The sequence below is a fragment of the Populus alba genome, chromosome 4 (assembly GCF_005239225.2).
Source record: "Populus alba chromosome 4, ASM523922v2, whole genome shotgun sequence".
In the NCBI taxonomy this organism is placed as follows: Eukaryota; Viridiplantae; Streptophyta; class Magnoliopsida; order Malpighiales; family Salicaceae; genus Populus; species Populus alba.
This window is the reverse complement of record NC_133287.1, coordinates 18766808-18787709: the sequence shown is the minus strand read 5'-3', so window position 1 is coordinate 18787709 and position 20902 is coordinate 18766808. Positions and strand designations below refer to the sequence as shown.

The following is a 20902-nucleotide window of genomic DNA, read 5'->3' as shown; positions in this document are numbered from 1 at the left end:
TTTTATAATGCAAAAATATAAATACTTAAAAACTCAATGAATTTTTATTAAAATAATAAAAACACAGGGACCTAATTAGAGCTCCTCTGTGGTGGGAAATTTTATGAAGTTTGCGGGTTTAGCACATAATTAAAGAAGAAGAAGGAGAAGAAGAAGAAAGTAAACATGATGGTCCCCACTACAAAAGAAGGCGTGTCGGGTGCTTAACCCTCCTGTTACGGAAAGAAGAAAAAACAAAACTGTAGTTAGCAAACGTCCGTCTCCGTCTCTGTCCCCCTCCCTCCCTCTCTCACATGCCTTTATCACATCACACTACTCTCACTATTCACTCACCTAACTGAATAAAAAAGAAAAGCAAAAAGAAGCACCACCAAATATCAGCACATTCTTCTATAGAGACAAACGAAACACATCTCTAGAGAGAGACAGAGAGACACTTGGTTTGCTCACATTTTCAGTTAATCAGTTGCATTGATCGTACAATGAGCAGCAGTTGAGAGAGATCTTGTTTTATGACCGTCTGATCTTGTTCATTTTTATCTATATGGGGAGCGTGTCTTCTGATGATGATGGAGGTGGTAGTGAGAGGTGTGGGAGCTATAGTTTGAGTGCTGACGTCAGCGAGTCGGAAAGTTGTACCAGTACGAGTAGTTTCTCGTGTCGGCGAGGGTTTGGTCGTGATGGCGGCGGCGGCGCTGTGTCGAGTTCGATGACCTCATCTCCGCGTCCGATGCCTGGAGGTTTCTGTTTCCCGGCGCCGGTTATGGTTCCGGTTATTGGCGGCAAGGATGTGGTGGTTTGGGACTCGAAGAACGAGAAACGAGGAGACGCTGATTTGTCTGGTAACATTTTTTTTCTTATTTTTGTAGGTTTTTTATACTTCATTTTTTGTTAATTTTTTTTGCTAGAGAAGATATTTTTTATTTTCAATTTTTTTTTAAATGGAAGATAAAGAGATGGATTTTGAGATTTTAATTTTATAATTCTGGTCCCTCAAAAGAGAGCTCTCATTTATTATTGTCAAAAAACGAAACAAATAATTTTTATTGATTTTCTTCATAAAGAATTATAATGCAAATTGTCAAGTGAAGGCCTAATTGTGTGCCAGTTGAAGATTTTTTTAATCCATTCAATGTAGTTCTCGATAGTTCAATATTTTGGATTTTTTTTATGTGTGTACTGCAGAGGTTGAAATGATGAAAGAAAGATTTGCTAAGCTGCTTCTAGGAGAGGACATGTCTGGTGGTGGTAAAGGAGTCTGTACTGCACTTGCCATCTCAAATGCCATCACAAATCTATCTGGTATGTATGGATTTCTTCTTCTTCTGTATTTATGTTAAGTTTGTGTGGTGCCCATATGGATTTAAGCTCAATTTTGGGTTGTAATTGAAGCCACTGTTTTCGGCGAGTTGTGGAGGTTGGAGCCATTGGCGCTGCAAAAGAAATCTATGTGGAAAAGGGAAATGGAATGGTTGTTATGTGTTAGTGATTCGATTGTTGAGCTTGTACCTTCGATACAACAATTTCCTGGTGGGGGAACTTATGAGGTTATGGCAACTAGACCACGCTCGGATTTATATGTGAATCTGCCTGCACTCAAGAAGCTTGATGCTATGTTGATTACTATGCTTGATGGTTTTAGTGAAACGGAGTTTTGGTATGTTGATCGGGGGATAGTTGTGGGTGATGGTGGTGACTGTGATACATATCCATCGGGTATTTCTGGTGGGAGGCCTTCTATTAGGCAGGAAGACAAATGGTGGTTGCCGTGTCCAAAAGTGCCACCAGATGGGTTGTCAGAAGATGCAAGGAAGAGGTTGCAGCAGTGCAGAGATTGCACCAATCAGATATTGAAGGCAGCAATGGCTATTAATAGCAGCGTGCTGGTTGAGATGGAAATACCCACTGCTTATATGGAGACCTTGCCCAAGGTCTGTCTTTCTGTATTTTGAAATAATATGTCCATAGGACTAGTACAACTACATCCCCAGCAGCATGCATGGCTTGCCTTCGTTTCATTTTTTGTCTGCAACCAGTCTTTTTCTTGTCAATATGATTAGCTACATTTGGAGGAGGGTTTTTTTATGTTCCTTTGCATCTCTCTAACCAACGCAACCAAAGGGTTCATCTAAATCATACACCCTGGATTTTTTTTCTTCTTATTGTTATTTTGCTAGTGTGGTTTTTGGATGCTAAATTCGTAGCATTCTGTATTTTCTTTTGTGGTGCTATCAGAATGGAAAAGCTTGCCTTGGTGATATCATCTACCGCTACATAACTGCTGAGAAGTTCTCACCAGAATGTCTCCTTGATTGCCTTGACCTCTCAACAGAGCATCATACTCTGGAAATAGCAAACAGAGTTGAGGCAGCAGTGCATATCTGGAAGCAGAAAGATCATAGAAAACATATCCATAACAAAAATATTAAGCACTCGTCATGGAGTGGCAAGGGTCAAGGGCTTCGTTGCAGATACACACAAGAATCAGATTTTGGCCCAACGAGCTGAAACTCTCCTGCAGAGCTTAAGGCTTCGTTACCCTGGCCTCCCACAGACAGCTTTGGATATGAACAAGATTCAATATAACAAGGTAGTTGCTTCAATTATTAGTTGGGATCTAGAATTCGAACTTGAAACTCCTAACCAACATCATCAAATAATGATGCATCATAATGTGTGGTGAATCCCTCAATCCAAAAGTACTGCAGTAACAAATATATATTTCAAGAGACTAATTCTGTTGTTTCATTCATTTTGATTTATCATATGCATGTAAACAGGATATATTGGCAGTTGAATAGCTAATCTCAGTGCCATGTAAACAGGATATATTGGCAGTTGAATAGCTAATCTCAGTGCATGTCACTTGGAAAATATACAAAAGGGGACCTTTAAGTTCACTCACATACACTGTTTTAGACCATCCAGCAACAGTTTTGCACATGCTGGAAATGCTTTTCAGACGATGAAAGGTTTATTTTCTTGCAGGATGTTGGGCAGTCAATTCTTGAAAGCTACTCTAGAGTTACGGAGAGCTTGGCCTTCAACATTATGGCAAGGATAGACGATGTTCTTTTTGTTGATGATGCCACCAAGCAATGTGCTGCAGCAGGAATCCATATCCCTCTTCAACAGAGGAGGATTAGGAGGCCACCCTATCCAGAAAGCGAATGTCTCCTAGCCCCTTCTCAATCAAACAAAGCCCTTTTGCCTCTCCGTATGGAACCCCAACTTATTTTGCTTCTACTCCAGTTTCTGGAAGCCCAGAAAGGGTGCCACCTTCTCAAAAGAGGGGCAATCCTAAGGAAGCATCCGATCAAAAGTTAGAAAAACCGTTGTCACCTGACTTCGAGAGGGTTTGGTCATATGCTGGCAACATCAGTTCAAGAAGAGTTTCTGGGGATGCTCCTGAACGAGATTGACTTCGAAGCACTCACCACCCCACCCTGGGTGAGATTACCTGCTGTTGTGTTAATGCTATCAAAGAAGTGCATTATCGTGATCTGGAAGCCTCCTTGCATAGGAGTTTGTAGGATTCATTTCTAGCCTTGTATATTGTTTAGCAATAGAAAGATCATGCTCCAAATCTTCTATCACGCCCTTTTGAATTAAGCTGTAATTGAGGGAATATTACTTTTATCTATGTCAGGAAAAAAAAATTATGCTCTCTTTTTCTTTTCTTTTTTATCTTGAATCAGCCAATCATGCACACTGGAAAAGATCACAGCGACTAAAAACAGAAATGGTCAGCCACAACGCAACGAATAATGATAGCATACAGATTTGGAGAGATTTGAAATTTCAGCTAAAATGGATTGGAGCTTTGGTTTTAGCTTGTCCCAATCTAGGCTTCACCTGAACGTTATCCAAGTATTTTATGCAAAAATTGTGCTGTTGGGTTAGCAGCGCTGATTTTATCATTAACCAGAACTGGCAAAACTCAAAACTTGAGGAGAGGAACTTCAATCGACATTTCAAGGTGTGCTCGAGATACTGTCTTTTGTTAATGGCGGGTCCTTGCAGCCATACAGTTAATTAGCTACCGCATTCAGCAGCTTATATTAATGGAAATGTCTGAACATATTTCATGGTGTAACAAGGCAATACTTGAATCCGTGTATGTACAAAATCCAACTCAGTGGATCTAACTTGTTTGGTATCGGTTAAAAAAAGAACCAAAAAAGTGAAGTCAATACAGCTGATTAGCAAGGAATTAAGTTTATTTCTGAATCCAGAGTCATTTGATTCTTGCTATCAAAGCAATAAGTTTCCACAGAGGCTGGTTTAGAGATTTCACCCGCTTACTCGACCGAACACAACTGCTGCCAAGCGCTCGACCAATATGATATGGAAGGCTCATGCCTCTTGAACATTTTTTAAATTTACAGATAAAATGAAAAGTCGTTCATTGATTAAACTCCTAACAAAATCACAGGAAATTTCAGCTGATCACTACAGCACTTGATTCATCACCGCATGAGATCAAGACAGCCTTAACAAGTAATCAGTAACTACATCAATGGACAGTCTACGAGCAGCCAGCTCTGCAAATATTTACCAGGGCAGTCATGAAATAGGCAACCTACTCTTCACTTCGCTATAGACAGCTCTTCCACTTGATTTTGATTCTGCACCTGTTGCATTCACAAAATCAGAAACAAACATGCCATTACATGGATAAAAATAAAGCTAAGGAATGTTTATAAATTGAATGTGCAAGTGATATTGGATACACAGGCAGGCGTGCTAATGCATGATGATTGTCCTAAAGCAACGCGATTGTATGCAACTATTGATGATCAAAATTGCAAGGCATGTGTCAGTACAGTCCAGCAGGAAATATTTGCCACTTCAAATTACAATCAACAATTAATTAACAGTTTAGATCAAGGAAACAGTGAAACAAGGATTTCTTGCTACCAAACTACCAAAGCAACAGAAATTCTGTATTTTGGCAACAGAGTTTAAGCATTCACAAAGAAGCCAATAAACTGGAAAAAAGTAAAAGGACTTCCATGCAAGTAGAATTTGAAATTAAAGAATTTTCATATAAAAATTCAAAATTAGTACATGGTGTTGCCTTGAGATTAAATAATTCAAACAGCTCTCTTCAAAAAGTCTCAATTATGGAAGTTGATTGGTGACCCATGCTATCCCACTCAAAAAGAGCATATAATCGGCAGTCCTAGTTTGTCATTTATCACATTTAAGTTTGATAAAGAGAACCAGAAGGACCTGTCCCGAGCCTACACAATGGAGGGATGTAGATTGATGATGGCGCAAATGTATAAGAAAGCATGTCGGGGCATAGTTGTCATTCTTCATTGCAAACACATTAAGTGCTCTCGCCAGAATTAATCCTTGTAGAGATTGATGGTCTCAGAATAGGCATTCCTAAATGCCTCACCTAGAATGGGCCCCCCACCCCATGGATTGATACCTATGTTCAATACCCTGTTCTAGTTTGCTCATCAAGCATCAGCTATGGCCTTTGACATGCCAAGGGCCATTTGGATATATTTAATAAACAACTATGAGTTCAGTGCAACTGCAACTATCAAGACATTTAAAACATATCCAAACTGCTTACCGAACAAATTGAGAGACGTATGGAAGTAAATAGCAAAATCCAAGTAGGATAAAGCTAGCATGCGAAGATAAAATTGAAACTTCATGTAAACAGTAATGCTGGGGGGAAATGAAGACTTACTTCCAATGACGTTGAAGCAACCCAATCAGGAGGTGGCCAGAACATCTTGGAATAATCAGGAAAATTTCTTAAAGGTCCTATACAACCACTCTCCAATTCAAACACACCTATATCACGACCAAACAATGATCCATCATCTCCTTCCCCCCTCGAATAAAAGAAATCATCATTGAAAAAGATACAATTCCCTTTACACCCAGAAAGCTCAGAAGCCGATGCAGAAAACGTCAAATCATCACCTAAAAACAACACGCGATCTTCCAAATCCTTCACCTCAGTCCAACATTTCCCTTCTTCATTCAACTTAAAAACCTTAAACCAAACCGTCCTCTCACTCATACACTGAACAAGATCCTGCACAACATCATAACCGATACTCAACCCTTCATCAGAATCAATACTCAAATACATATCAACCAGCAACAAATCCCCCTTCGACTCAACCAAATACTTCTTATCCCCACCAAAAACCGGATTCCCAACTAAACCCAAATTCGCATCCATTGCAACTACCACAGTCCTCCCCCGTATTATCCACAGCATAAAACCTCCCTTTATAAACAATAACATCATCAAAAGGCGATGGCATTTCATTAATAATAGTCCATCTCTTATCCCACTCTTAAAGATGGCCAATTTTCCAGAAACATGAATAGTTAACAATACAAACTCGGTTTTGGAATTTAACAAAATCATCACAAACTTTCTCCATATATAAATTACCAGCATCAGTAAAACTAGATGAATTCGGCTTATAATTAACATGATGCAAAACATATTCATGACCCAATTCACGAATTCTTAGATTCATTAAATCTAGAACACGAGGAAGATTAGTAGGCAAAGAAGTTGACCTGCACCGCGATAAAGGATCAAACAAGTGTTTTTTACCAGGCACATCTTCTTCGATTTTGACAAGCCAACCTTGTGTGTCTGTTTGGTTATGGGAATTCGTAACCCAACAAGGAACACAGTTCGCTTGAACAGAGAAAACCCAAAAGAGGTGTGGGAGATACCGTCGTTAGGGAGGATCTTGAAGGAGTTTAAAGATAAACAGGGAGGTTCAGGGGGGATTGAGGATCGCCATGAATTGCAGACGGAACGGAAACGGAGGAGGTCAGTGGAGGTGTCTAGGCGTTTGGAGATTAGTTCCATGAGGTCTTTTGGTAGATGGGTCCATTCTGCCATGGTGGGATTTTTCTCGAGCGAGAAAGTAAGAGAAAATTGGGGAGAAAGTGGGGTGGATGCCTTTTGAAGGACGTGTGTTTTGCTTATATAAAGCCCATCATGACAATTTTGTGCCTGATAGCCATATAAATTGAGTGTGTTTAATATATGGAGATTTAAAAAACAAATCTGTTGGATTTGTCATGAAATTATATATATAAATATATTTGCATTTCATTTTTGCCTTTTATTATTATTTGATAAAAGAAAAGAAAAACATCTCAATTCATTATACATATACTAAAAGGAAAGATATTTTACTGTAGAAATATTTGGTATTGTGTTAGTTGTTTTGATTGTAATTTGAAAAAAATTGTTTTATAAAAAAAATATTTTTAGTTGAGATTAGTTTGGAAAATATATGTTTGGTTAAAATTGTGGTTGAAATTAAAATTGAACAAAAAATAGTTTAATGTGTTTGGTTAAAACAATGCTTTTTCAAATTAAGGTTATAAAATAATTAATATATATATATACACACACATTGATGGTTTTTTAATTTAAATATTATAGATTTAACTACTGTTATTACATTATAAAATAATAATATTGATATCAAATATTTTTTATTATTCCATTATACTATGTGCAATTTCATCACGTACGAAATCTATCCAACAAGAACTATATTTTCCATGGTTTCTTAAGCGTGCAACAACATCAAGTAAAAATATTGTCAAGAATGAAATTGGGATTGCAATTAAATTATGCAAATATTACGTCATCAAACGATCTCCTTCTAATTTTTCGAATAAAACACAATTAAAAATAAAAACTGACCTTTTTTTTTAACTGGGTCGGACTTGGCAAGAATAAAATTGAGATTGCAATCAAATTCTATAAATGTTACGTCATCAAGCGATCTCCTTCTAATTTTTTCAAATAAAACACAATTAAAAAAATAAAAATTGAATTTTTTTTAAATTACCGGCTCAATGCCTTTAGCGTTGGAGCGAATCCAGTCTAGCTGGAACAATAGAAAGTGACTCAATTGTTCACTTAAGTGAACAGTCGAGAGTGAAACTCTCCACTGTGTGGAGAAGCAGCAAAATATAGCTTTTGATAAAACCTGCGACACAACCTTAATAAATGGTGGGTCCTATAAAAAAAAAATTATGTTTCTTACTTAACCAAACAAGAAAAACTGTGGTTGTGAGTGAACCTCATTAGCAACCACAATATCAAACGATGCTGAAATTTTCTTTAATTTTTTTTTATTTTAGTGGTGTTGTACTGATGGCAAATATTTTTTAAGGTTATATAATAATAATAATAATAATAATAATAATGGGTGGAGTTTGGTTGTCTCAGCACTAAATCATTCATAATTAGTAGCAAAAATGGGTCATCCAAACTTGAACTTATTGGTCTAAAATTACCTTGAACTCTAGAGCTTGATTGTTCTAAATTTATTACAAGCATCCAATGGTTGGAACATTATGAGTCGTCTGAAAGTTCTTAGCTGTAGTGTAAAAAAAACCATATATCTAATTTATATTGGGTCTACCAGATAATCATGCCTCTAATTATAAATCCGATCAAACATAAGACAATATAAACAGATATTTTATGGAAGATAAATATAAACACATTAAAGACGTATTAATATTTCACAAGTAATTTTAATTTGGACAATTGAATGTGTTGCTCCTATATCAGATTTATCTTCACCACTCCATAAAAAAACATTGGATTTGGTTTTATATTTGATGGTTGCTTCTGCGTTTGAAACAAAATATAGAAGCAAAATATTTAGTAAAATATAAAATATTATTTATTGTATGTGGGACTTATCATAATTCACATTTCAAATGCTGGTCAGCAGAAAGCAATATTAATTCACTTCTTCTTTCTTGCCATGAATTAATTTACTATGTTGTTCACTTTTAGAGGTGAACAGTGTCACGTGAATTAATTTACTTAGCATTGTTCACTTCAAGAAATTAACAACACCAGGTGAATTAATTCACCTAACACTGTTTACACAAACAATGTTAGGTGAATTAATTCACTTGGCCTTGTTCACGTGAACCGTGTCTTCATTGTTCATTGGACCGTGCCCAACCAGGTAAAAGAAATCTTATTTTTTTTTAATTGTTTTTTACTTAAAAAACTAGTATTTAATATTATTCACTGACTCTATATAAATTAGAAGGAGATCAAAATTTTTAATTTTGTTTGTGATGATATTTTACCTGATTTTGTTGCACGTTTAAAAAAACCATGAAAACTATAGTCCTTATCGGATGAATTTTATACGTGATGAAATTGTAGATAAATTAATTGAACAATAAAAAAATATTTGATATAAGTATGATTTATTTAATGATATAACAGTGATAGTTAAATCTATAATATTTAAATTAAAAACCATCAATATTAATACATATCTTTTTTAGTTATTTTATAACCTCAATTTGAAAAGCATGTTTAACCAAACACATTAAATTATTTTTTATTCAATCTCAATTTCAACCACAATTTTAACCAAACATATATAAATACCTAACCAACATCATCAAAAAATACTTTTTATAAAATAACTTTTTTTAAGCCACAACTATAAAAAGCTACCACAATACCAAATACATGGCCCATGAAGCCGCTCTTTTCTTTCTTTGTTTTTTTTCTAGATAAAAATTAAAGATTATGTCTCGGAGCATGATATTCTTGCAATCCCCTCTCCCACTACTACATTCATAGTTTTGAAACCTGGCCTGACCTAGCGGGTCTATCCGGGACTCGGTTGACCGAGGTTGGAACTGGGTCTGGTTGAAGAAAAAATAGGGGAAGAAAAAATTCGGTGCGATCTGGATGATCCAGTGACCCGGTTAAAAAACCGGTTGCAACTTGTTGACTTTTTTATTTTTACTAAAATGATATCGTTTTGATTTAAAAAAAAATTGACCTGGATAATCTAGTAATATGGTCAAAACCCGGTGACCCGGTCAAAACTGGAAAGCCGGACCTTGAACTGAACCGGGTCTAAAAACCATGCCTACAGCAACTTGGAGAGTGTCGAGGAATTTGCTGCTATGGATACGCTTTTTTCCCTTCCTGCACACAATAAAGTAGCTGTCACTGCATAAACTGAGATTGGGGTTCTTAGGAAAGCAAGGGTTTTGGCGAACATCAATGAATTGAACTGGCCGCTTTTATATTTTATCGTCCCTGGATTAATTGGGTTTGAACTTATTTCATGCCATATAAAATTAAAGATTTCAATGTACAGAGAAATCACATCTTAGATTTTAAAAAATTCTGAACTTTTTTAGGTCAATCGTATTCTTCCTTCTCCTCAAAATATATAAAACTTGTACATGTAAGCAGTGGGGCATTCGTGGGTTTTTTAAGCCATCACAATCAGTCCTCCATAGCTACCTTGAGAGTAGTTAGGGTTTCTTCTTCTCTGCACACAAGTCAGAATCCACCATGGGTAATGAATGGATGCTTTTTCTCCTCTCTGGTTTCAATTTGTTGGATAAAGCACAAATTTGGCTCCCATTGATTCTGAAACCATGGTTTTTGATTTAGGGGTTCTTGAGAGAAGCATCTCTTCCTTTTATTTTCAATCATAAGAAAGAACGCTATGGTAAAAGTTACAATAGCTACGATTTCTGTTCATTTGTAATTTTAAATATGGAAATACTATAAGATGATGTCTCGAGCAGCTATATCCAGACCCTTGACGCAATAAATGTGTTACGAGCTTCATAATTGCTTCTATCCTAGTCTTTCAAATTTTGATCAATTAATTCTTATATTTATATTTATTTTTATATTCTAATTAATTCTTATATTCTTTGAATTATTATTCTATTTATCTTGGTGTTTTTTGAATTATTTTGGTGAAGTCCCCGTGTTTGCTCATGATCATTACCTGTGCTGCGAAAAGAAGAGCCAAAGTTGCAGTGCTGAAAATATCTTGATAGTTGGGGCAGTGAAGCCGCCGGGGGAGTTCCGGCAAGGCGCATCTGTTGCCGTTTGAGACACGATTGTCGTTGGCCCTCCTCAGGAAGGGATTTCAGCAAGTGTCCTCCTGGGTAAAGCCATATAATGCAAGTTCAGAGGGTCATCCGTCTCAGAGTTCAAATCCCACATCGAGAAGACACAAAGTAGAGAAACAAATGGTGCCTATAAAATGAGAGCCGATTGGTAGATAAATTCATCTTTGCGCTTGGGGCAATGACGCAGCTAGTGAGGTTCTAACCGAGGCGCGTCAATTGCTGGTTGAAAACTATTTCCAAACCCCCTCTTAGGCACTGGGTTTGGCCCAGTGCCTTCGAGAATTTCTGGAAGGGCTCCCTTAGGGGTAAAGCCCTACAATTCTAGTCCAAATGTAGCTATTCATTCTTAGCAAAAGAGGTTATCTATTTGCTCTCCGTCAATTAAACCCGGTTTAGGGGTCTCCATCGAGCACCTCAATTATTTATGGTGGTTTATGATAGGAAAAAGATTTATTAATATTTATAATCGCTACTTTATTTAAACATTAATGGTTACAAATATCTGTTTGGGAATTGTTTTGATTTGTTCTTAAAAATAATTTTTAAAAATAAAACTATTTTTTTTTTAGAATCGCATCTTATCTTATTTTTTTTAATCAACGTGGCGACAACAAAAAAAAAAACTGCTTTTTATTTCCCCAAAAATCACAATAGGTTTTGTTTCTAGGGCTGGAGAAGGGTTTCTAGGGCTGGAGAAGGGTTGGGTTTTTTTCTAGGCAGTGACTGAGGCGTCTGTGGTGGTGGGGATGGATTGGGTTTGTGGTGGTCAGGTAGACGTGGTGGATGTGAATGTGACTCTGTTCTGGGTTCTATGGTTGTTCGTCAGTGCTTCGTTGATGGTATCTAGACGTGGTGGATTTCTTCAGCCGTGGCTGTAAATGAACTTTTTTCATAATTTGTGTGCCGGTATGGGTTGCTGGAAACTGCAACATCAACTCCCATTGGTGCCACTTGGCAGGACCATAAGCTTCTCCTCCCCAATCAACGGAGGAAGCAAAATTATTCATCTCAATCTTGAATGGACGAGAATCCCAATATTCAAGAACAGCTCGTCGTTCACTGATTAAAAATTACCAATCTCCAGTTTTCTTACCCTATAAAAATTGGAAAAAAATGTGAATTGAGAATATTGATCCTTAATTAACCGTGCATGTGGTTAATTTTTTTAATTACAACCTATATTAATCCTTAATTACCCTGTATTTGGCAGATATTTGCAGTCCTGGTGGGGGTGGGTGCATAGGAAATTAATTAAAACCAATCATCACAGTCATATGAGACAACATGCACTGCACACAACCGTACCTCATGAATTGGATTGTCGAATTGTCTGGTGCTTCCGTCCCAAATGGCGGCAGAAGACCAAGGATATCTACGGACATGATTTAGGACCAGTCCGTTGATGATGCCAGCCTCTCTACTCTCCTGTTACTCTTCAGTTATGTTATGTTATGTATCGTCCATCAGGTTTCTCCGCCGCGTAACTTTCCAAGATCTTCCTCTGAAAAGCTTCTTGAAACGATCATGTTGGATTTCTCGCCACAGTTGTAATAACATATTTTTAAGAGATTTGTTAATGTAATATCCATTTAAAAAATAAATCTTAATATATGTTACGTTTTTATTTGAATTAGATAAATCTTTGACACCACCGAGTTTTTATTAACTCGAGAAAAAAAAAAACAAAACTTTATTTTCGTTAACAGCCGCATCTTCTCAAGTTCGCTACACTCCAAATCTCCAATCCATCACACGCCTAGTCAATGAAAGCCATCATAACGGCACCAAATTCTCCATTCAGAGACAAACTTTCCACATTTCTCATTTCCTATTCCCACATAGAAAAGCGCAATCTTTCTAAAGACCAAAGAGACACATAATCAGTGGTCAGATAAACAAAGAACTCTGTAAAAATGGGGGTATCTTCTCTTATAGCAATACCATCACCACTTACTACTTCTATCTACCTCCCTGTAAAAAGCCCAAATCTTTACACTAAAAAACTTGGCAAAATGTCAAAAATTCAATGTTCTTTATCGGTTTCAAGCCAATCAAAGACAGCCCAGTTTGATTTAAAGACTTATTGGACAACCTTGATTGGAGAAATCAATCAGGAACTAGACCGAGCTGTTCCTATCCAGTATCCAGATAAGATTTATGAGGCCATGAGGTATTCTGTTCTTGCAAAAGGTGCTAAAAGAGCCCCTCCAGTTATGTGTGTTGCTGCTTGTGAACTCTTTGGTGGTAATCGCCTCGCCGCCTTCCCTACTGCTTGTGCTCTTGAAATGGTAACAAAATTAAAGACCCCCCCCCAATCTTTGTATTTTGACTCCTTTTCTAGTATAGTTTTAAATCTGGTTTGGTTCTTGAGGTCCGATGCTGTTTAGTTAAGTATAATATTTGTTTTAGGAAAATAATCAAGAAAAGGATTGGATTTGCTACTGTTAGTTTCTTGATGATGACTGATTGGTATAATATGTAGTTCCTTTGATTGCGATCATTGATTTGATTTTGTTATATTTAGTTTTCGTGATGACTATTCTGCTTTTGATGTGATATAGCAAGAGTGAAGTTAAGTTTGGTGTTAGTTTTGTTTTCTAGATGGTCTTTTACAAGCTATTAGAGGAATCGTACTAAGAACTCCAATCTTTAGTTAGCAGGACTGATGATGTTATGATGTCCCATTATCTTGAGCAACTTCAAGTTTTTAGGTGTTGAATATTTGGTGTTTGATACAGATATCATTCGGTTTGTCGAATCGTTTCATTTAAAGAAGATTCAGGGTGGTGCTTTTAAGGTAGAAATATTTTTATTCCAGTTTGTCCTGCATAGCAGAATCAGAGTAAATTTTGAATTTTGCTTTCGACTGATGGTTCCAGTACTGAGGAATAATTATATTTATAGAAAGGAGAATGCTAATGCTTTTTAAGGCACTTGAAGTACTTTCATTATTTTGGAGGAAAAGGGAAAGAACAACTTTGCTGATATGAAGTCACCTTCCTAACAGTAATTGTATCCGTTATGGTCTTGTTTTGACAGGTTCATGCAGCTTCGTTGATCCATGACGACCTTCCCTGCATGGATGATGACCCATCACGACGAGGTCAACCTTCAAACCACACAATTTATGGTGTTGATATGGCAATCCTTGCTGGGGATGCGCTCTTCCCTCTTGGCTTTAGCCATATTGTCTCCCAGACGCCTTCTGACCTTGTACCAGAGCCACGACTTCTCCGCGTGATTGCTGAGATTGCTCGTGCTGTGGGGTCCACAGGCATGGCTGCCGGGCAGTTCCTAGACCTTGAGGGCGGCCCTAATGCTGTTGAATTTGTTCAAGAGAAGAAATATGGTGAAATGGGTGAGTGCTCTGCAGTGTGTGGAGGATTGCTAGCTGGTGCTACGGATGATGAGATACGGAGATTGAGGAGATATGGAAGAGCTGTCGGTGTATTATATCAAGTCGTTGATGACATCTTGGAAGCAAAAACGATGAAGAGCAAGTTAGATGAGGAGGAGAAGAGAAAGAAAGGGAAGAGCTATGTTGCTGTATACGGGGTTGAGAAGGCTACAGAGGTGGCGGAGGAGCTGAGAGCCAAGGCTAAAAAGGAACTGGATGGCTTTGAGAAATACGGCGAGAGTGTAGTGCCACTCTACAGCTTCGTGGACTACGCTGCTGATAGAGGTTTCAGTTTTGGCGAGTCAATTTAATGATAGGGATCTGGCCCCATTGTTTTCGCTCTAGTCTTAGAATTAGGATACTGTTTATGGCCCGAACTGATGAAAAGAGGATGGCTTGTTTGATGGCAAAACATGTGTCTTGGTCAGTGACAAACATGTTACACAGCAGGAAACAGGCATTTTAACTTGCAGAAGAGGGGAAGGTCTAGCTATAAATAAGTTCTTCGCTTTTGCAAATATTTCAATTCCAGTCCTTAAAATACTAAACACGTTCACAAGATGTGAGAGAAATCATGGCATCAAACAAATTTTTATGCTTAGGGTTGAAAAATCAAGAAAGGGACCTTTTACTTTCTTTTTTCTCTAATGTCTCTTAAGAATTTGTAAAAAGATAAAATGATTTTGTAGTCTTTCTTTCCTATAGAGTTTTTCATGCAAAAATATTTCATTTTTTCCATGGAAGGGGCTGGGCTTGTTCCTAACATCTAAATATGTTCCAACCCCAATTGAGAGTAAATAATAGTAATATATATAAAAAATAAAAAATTAACAAAAATCCACAGGCTGCCTAAAAAAATCATGAGAATTAAGGTTTTAAGTCAATGATGATAACAATTATTAAAATAAAAAAGAATTGTGATAATTTTAACTTAGAGATTGATTTGAAACACTTAACAGAATTGAAGGATCGATTTACTCTTGACCCCAAATAAAATGAAGGAATAATTGAGGCTTCACAGTGTTCTGTTTCCATCATATCCCCTAATCCTCCACCATATCGATTCAAAGCAAAGCCTTTGAGAAAGATGGCTAGCCCTGAAGAAGAAGAGGAGGAGCAGGAGGAGGAGGAGGAGGAGGAGAGCTTGGATCAGCTACCAGGAACAGTGCTTGCAACAATAATTTCAAAACTCGACATGGCATCAATCTGCTCCGTTGCTTCCACCTGCAAGACCTTCAACGCTTGTGCTTCTCATATCCTCACTTTCATCCCCAGTTTTCACCTCCTTGTAAGCCAGTCTTTAAGACACGAAAAACCCACAAAAGATCTCATCTTTTTATGATCATTTGATTGATGGGTTTTCAATTATTTTTATTTTTATTTCTTGTTATAGGATATTGCGCCTTCAATTGATTTATTAAAGCCTTTAATGCCTCCCAATCCTTACCTTAAAAGCCTGAAGCTTGACTGCGCCCGACTTGATGATTCTGCTACTAATGTTTTCGTTCGGGATTCCTTGCATGAACTTTATTTCCATAATTGCGCAAATTTTAGTGGGAAATTGCTTTCTGAGATTGGAGGAAAGTGCGCGGATTTAAGGTAAAAAGATGCTAGAAAAGTTCCTTTTTTTTCCCGACTGTGCGTGCATTGCTTGCCTGATAGGAACTGTATCTTTATTCGTGCGTGTAATGCAGACAATATGGTAAAATGTTAATTGAAATGCAATAGAAAATGAGGTTTTATGTAAATGTGTGTGTGTGTTTGGGAGTGAAATGCAGGCAGTCGTGGCTGACACTAGATGCTAGTAGTGATCAGATGATAATGAAATGCAAGAAAAACATGGGTTTTTTTTTTTTTTTTTTGTGTTTTTTGTGTTGTTGTTGTTGTGGGGTAGCTGAGTAATGTGTGGGATGGTGATATGTGATTATCTGGACGCGTTAGATTTATTGTGTTGTTATTGGTTTTGTATGTTTTTGAATTTTGGTTCAGGTATCTGTACTTGGGATCAGTGGCTGAAAAAAGAGGGCGCCCTATTCATATATCTGATCTGGAGGAGTTACTCAGAGGTTGCACACAATTAGAAGTAAGGTTCAAGTGCAAATTCAAGTAATTAATGAAGATTAAAATGTAAAGTAGTAATTGAATGACAAAGAAATGTTTGGTGAGATTTTACACTGGGTTAATCTTTAACACATTTATTGCTATTGGAGTTTAGTAATCGAATAGATTGGTGTTCGCCATTCCATTGCTGCATTTTATCTCTCTTGCAAGAAAGAAAATATTTACTTATTTCAGAAATCATTGTGATAAAATGTAATTGCTGATTTCCTCAGCTAGTTTTTAATATGGATGCAAATAAATGTAAAATCAGCTTCTCTTTATTTTTTGTTGGCTTCTGCAAGAAGTATTAGGTTGGTGAATGTTTGCTTGATAATCAAAATCATAAAACTTAGATGATCAACCATGGTGAAGAAATCCTTGTTGATTTCAAAAAAGTTCACTTTTGTACTCCAACTGTAGTATTCATTTTCAACATCCAAACAGCCACCTAAATAGCCGGCTTTGGAGCATAAAATTTTCCTTCTATTTAGTACGATGATGGGCTTAATTTTGCTATAGGAATATTTTTGGATTACTCTTTTGCCTATCCAAAAGCTTTCTCATAATCTTGAATATCTATTCTTTATTAGTTTTACATGCACTGTGCTTGAAGTTGCAAGCATACTTGGGCATATGATTAAAAAGGCGAGGATAAGTGAGTGGTTCTTTTTTGTCAAATTGAGGACAAGAATTTTAAAAAATGAAGAATATAGATTAAATTTTTGAAATGTTGCTCATTGGTAGATTTTGTCAAGTCATTCTGCTATGGGCCTCTTGTCTTGTAGTTAAGAATTTGTCAAATTAATCATCTTGTTAATTTATTGGTGAATGCACTGTCCTGGTCTTGGAATTTAGTTGTGCTGGCAGTGAGACTATATTGGTTGACATGAATCTGGTCTAATAATTGAATGATAGGCTCTTTGTTCATGCACATCATTTAGCTCTTGCAATAACATGTACCTGAATTCTTTTGCATCTATGCGATGCATCTTTGTTCAAGATACTTTGTCAATGTTACGTATATTCACAATCAAGCATGACATTCAATGTCCTTTGGAACAATTATATTCTGTCTAATGTGTGTTTATTCTTTTGTAGGAACTGATTTTGATGTTTGATGTCCCATTATTTCTTCGTCATAAATTTGCTCAAGTATGGGCTTTGGCATCAGAAAAACTCACTTCTCTTGAAATTGGGTGTGTTTCTTCAGTGATGGTGACTGAACTGCTTAGCCCAAGTTTGGGACATCATCGATCACCAAATCATGTTCGACCACCCATTCTGCCTGGCATTCAGAAATTGTGCCTTTCTGTAGACTATATCACTGACACCATGGTTAGCACAATATCAAATGTTCTCATGTCCTTGACACATTTGGACCTTCGAGATGCCCCTCTCATAGAACCAACAAGTGCATATGATCTCACCAACTCTGGTCTTCAGCAGATTAATCAGCATGGAAAATTGAAACATCTCTCATTGGTTCGAAGCCAAGAATTCCTCATCACATATTTTAGACGTGTTAATGATCTGGGAATGCTGTTAATGGCTGACAACTGTGCAAACATGGAAAGTATTTGTCTTGGAGGCTTTTGTCGAGTTACAGATACAGGATTCAAAACAATCTTGCATTCATGCTCTAGTCTCTACAAGCTCAGGGTGTCTTATGGAACCCATTTAACTGATCTGGTCTTTCATGACATTTCTGCGACATCTTTGTCTTTAACTCATGTGAGCTTGAGATGGTGCAACCTTTTAACCAACCATGCAATAAAGAATTTGGTATCAAACATGCGCCTTAAAATTCTTGACTTGAGAGACTGCAAACACCTTGGGGATGGAGCCCTAATATCTATCAGCACTCTTCCGGAGTTGAAGATTTTACTACTGGATGGCTCCGATATAAGTGATTTTGGATTGTCATACTTAAGAGGAGTTATAAATTCGTTAGTCTCTCTGTCTGTGAGAGGGTGTAAGAGACTTACAGATAAATGCATCTCTGCCTTATTTGAAGGCTCTTCTAAACTAGAGTTACAACAATTGGACCTATCAAATCTTCCTAATCTCTCGGATAATGGAGTTCTGACACTCGCAAAATGTAGGGTTCCAATTTCTGAACTTAGAATGCGACAGTGTCCACTCATTGGTGATGCATCAGTCATGGCACTAGCGTCAATGCAGGTTGACGAGAACAGGTGGCATGGTTGTAGACTGCGGTTGTTGGATCTATACAACTGTGGCGGTATAACACAACTTTCATTCTGGTGGTTAAAGAAACCCTATTTTCCAAGGTTGAGATGGTTGGGAGTGACAGGAAGTGTAAGTCGGGATATTGTAGATGCTTTAGCTAGGAATAGACCATTCTTGCGTGTGGCATGCCAAGCTGAGGAGCTGGGGTTCAACCAGTGGGATAACTCACATGGTTTTTACATGCATGACTACGATGAGGTGGATGAACTTGAACAACTTCTCGAAGAAGGTGAGTATATTGATGAGGAGATGATGGATGTTGATAACGATGCAGAACTCCTGTAGTATTTGCCATTGTGAAAATAGACGGGGAGAAGATGGATGCTGGTAATGATGCAGAACCATTGGAGTATTTTCTGAAGTAAAATGCTCCGTATGTTAGCATTCTCGTAATGTGACAGTCTGTTGATCTTGTAACTGACCTCAGAATCTTCGTACTTCAAGACAAAATTTGCTAAATATGCGTTGTTGATAATGTAAAGTGTATGATAAGTGGATCTTGATTGCGAATAGATTGCCTATGATTTGCCAATGGATTGAAGAACTATATAAAATAGCATGAGAGAGTTTTTGTGCATTATTTTTCTTTATGTATAGCATGGCGGCGTTCTTGTGGTGTTGGCACCATTAATAAAGCTTGCTCGCATATGATGCCCTCAATTCTCTAGTGCCCCGCCCCTGAAACTGTCCTATACCCAGCTCATAAAGTCAAGCGCCATGTTTTCCACTGGCTGCGGCGGTTGATGCATATGATGCCTTAATTGTTTCTTCTTTATCAAATGTGCCCACCATCCTATCAATAACTAAGTAGTCATAGTTTGTGGAGTTGCTTGGTACAAGTAACAAATGGCAATCCAAGAACAAGGTAAACCAAAAATTGCTTTAAATGGATTTCGAGTACAAAATCAAAATACCTAGCCAATGAGATGGCTTTATCATATTAGAGTATGTTTGTTTTTAAAATACTTTTTGTAGGTGGTTTTCAAAAAATAAGTTTTAATAAAATATAGTTAGCTGTGGTAGTTAGATTTAAATACGTGTTTGGTAAAAATTATGGTTAAAATTTATGTGTAGCAAAAAACATGTATAAAATGTTTTGATGTAAGTGGTTGTGGTTGTTTTTTAAAGTGTTTTTTACTTGGAAATATAATATTTTATGAAACTCAGTTAAAAAAACATGTAAAAACTGTAAAGGATATCCAAACTCAGCTCAAAACAGGTTGACTGGTTCAGCTTGCAATCCAGCAGCAACAAATTCAAACTCAGCTTCCTATCCTTTATCCTTAGCTGCAATTCAAATTTGTAACTTATCACTTATCCTTAGATGATCATGTATATCTGTAGAGCTCAAGATGTATTTTAAAAGAAAACATTGACGCTGAAACAAATCAATCAAGCAAATTATTCTCCACATCTTTATGGTATCAGAGCTCCTACTTTAACGAGATTACTTTTTTTTTTCTCCTCCTCCTTCTCTTCGTAATGGCTGATTCTACCACCTCCACTCCAGCAACCCCTACTATTACCACCTCCTCTACTGATTCCCCCATTCCTCTTGTTGCTCTCACCAGTGGCCAGCTTCCACTGAAGCTCACTCATCTAAACTACCCGTCATGACGTGCTCAATTTAATTCTCTTCTCATTGGCTATGATCTACAGAATTTCATTGATGGAACTCTTCCCTGCCCTGATCGCACTTCAGCCAATTTCACCCCATGGATGCGCCAAGATCAACTGTTGCTCCATGCAGTTCGTATCTCTGTCTCTGACTCAATAGCTCCTCTTATTGCTTCTGCTACAACCTCAAAAGAGGCATGGGACAAACTCACTCGTCTCTATGCCAGCCACTCTCGGTCTCGGGTCATGAGCCTCAAAGAACGTCTTGTTCAACCACGAGATTCCAGCTCACTCACTGACTATCTTCGTTCTATTAAAACCATTGCTGATGAATTGGCCCTTATTGATACTCCTGTTTCTGATGATGATATCACCATAGCCGTTCTTAATGGAGTTGGTCATGATTTTAAAGCATTTACAGCCGGTATTCGTGCTCGGGATCACCCTATATCCTATGAAGAACTTCATGATAAATTGATTGACTATGAAGCTTTTCTTAAAAGAGAGGATTCACGTTCCAACCCGTCAGTTTTATCTGCAAATACAACTCAGCGGTATAACACGCATCGTGGCCATCAATCTCCCTGGTTAGCC

General features: G+C 37.3%; 3 protein-coding genes, 1 non-coding gene and 1 pseudogene across 4 annotated transcripts; 4 read left to right on the top strand and 1 right to left on the bottom strand.

Moving 5' to 3' along the window:
- Positions 1-253: 253 nt before the first annotated feature.
- On the top strand, positions 254-3667 carry LOC118040523 (rop guanine nucleotide exchange factor 1-like; annotated as a pseudogene).
- A 714-nt stretch (positions 3668-4381) lies between these two features.
- On the bottom strand, positions 4382-6255 carry LOC118040525 (F-box protein SKIP23). The gene is made up of 2 exons (XM_035047490.2): positions 5711-6255; positions 4382-4634 (listed from the first exon to the last, which is right to left on the bottom strand). Exons 1-2 carry the CDS (start codon positions 6251-6253, stop codon positions 4590-4592), a joined length of 588 nt encoding a protein of 195 aa, XP_034903381.2. The 5' UTR covers positions 6254-6255; the 3' UTR covers positions 4382-4589.
- A 4849-nt stretch (positions 6256-11104) lies between these two features.
- LOC118040541 (U4 spliceosomal RNA) lies at positions 11105-11250 on the top strand. The gene has a single exon (XR_004686075.2). It is a non-coding gene; the product is annotated as a U4 spliceosomal RNA (small nuclear RNA).
- A 1463-nt stretch (positions 11251-12713) lies between these two features.
- On the top strand, positions 12714-14977 carry LOC118040500 (heterodimeric geranylgeranyl pyrophosphate synthase small subunit, chloroplastic). The gene is made up of 2 exons (XM_035047470.2): positions 12714-13232; positions 13984-14977. The coding sequence occupies exons 1-2, from the start codon at positions 12858-12860 to the stop codon at positions 14650-14652; spliced, it is 1044 nt and encodes a 347-aa protein (XP_034903361.1). The 5' UTR covers positions 12714-12857; the 3' UTR covers positions 14653-14977.
- Positions 14978-15361: 384 nt separating this feature from the next.
- Positions 15362-19277, top strand: LOC118040416 (F-box/LRR-repeat protein 10). The gene is made up of 4 exons (XM_035047341.2): positions 15362-15629; positions 15735-15940; positions 16331-16424; positions 17540-19277. The coding sequence occupies exons 1-4, from the start codon at positions 15429-15431 to the stop codon at positions 18974-18976; spliced, it is 1938 nt and encodes a 645-aa protein (XP_034903232.1). The 5' UTR covers positions 15362-15428; the 3' UTR covers positions 18977-19277.
- Positions 19278-20902: the final 1625 nt, after the last annotated feature.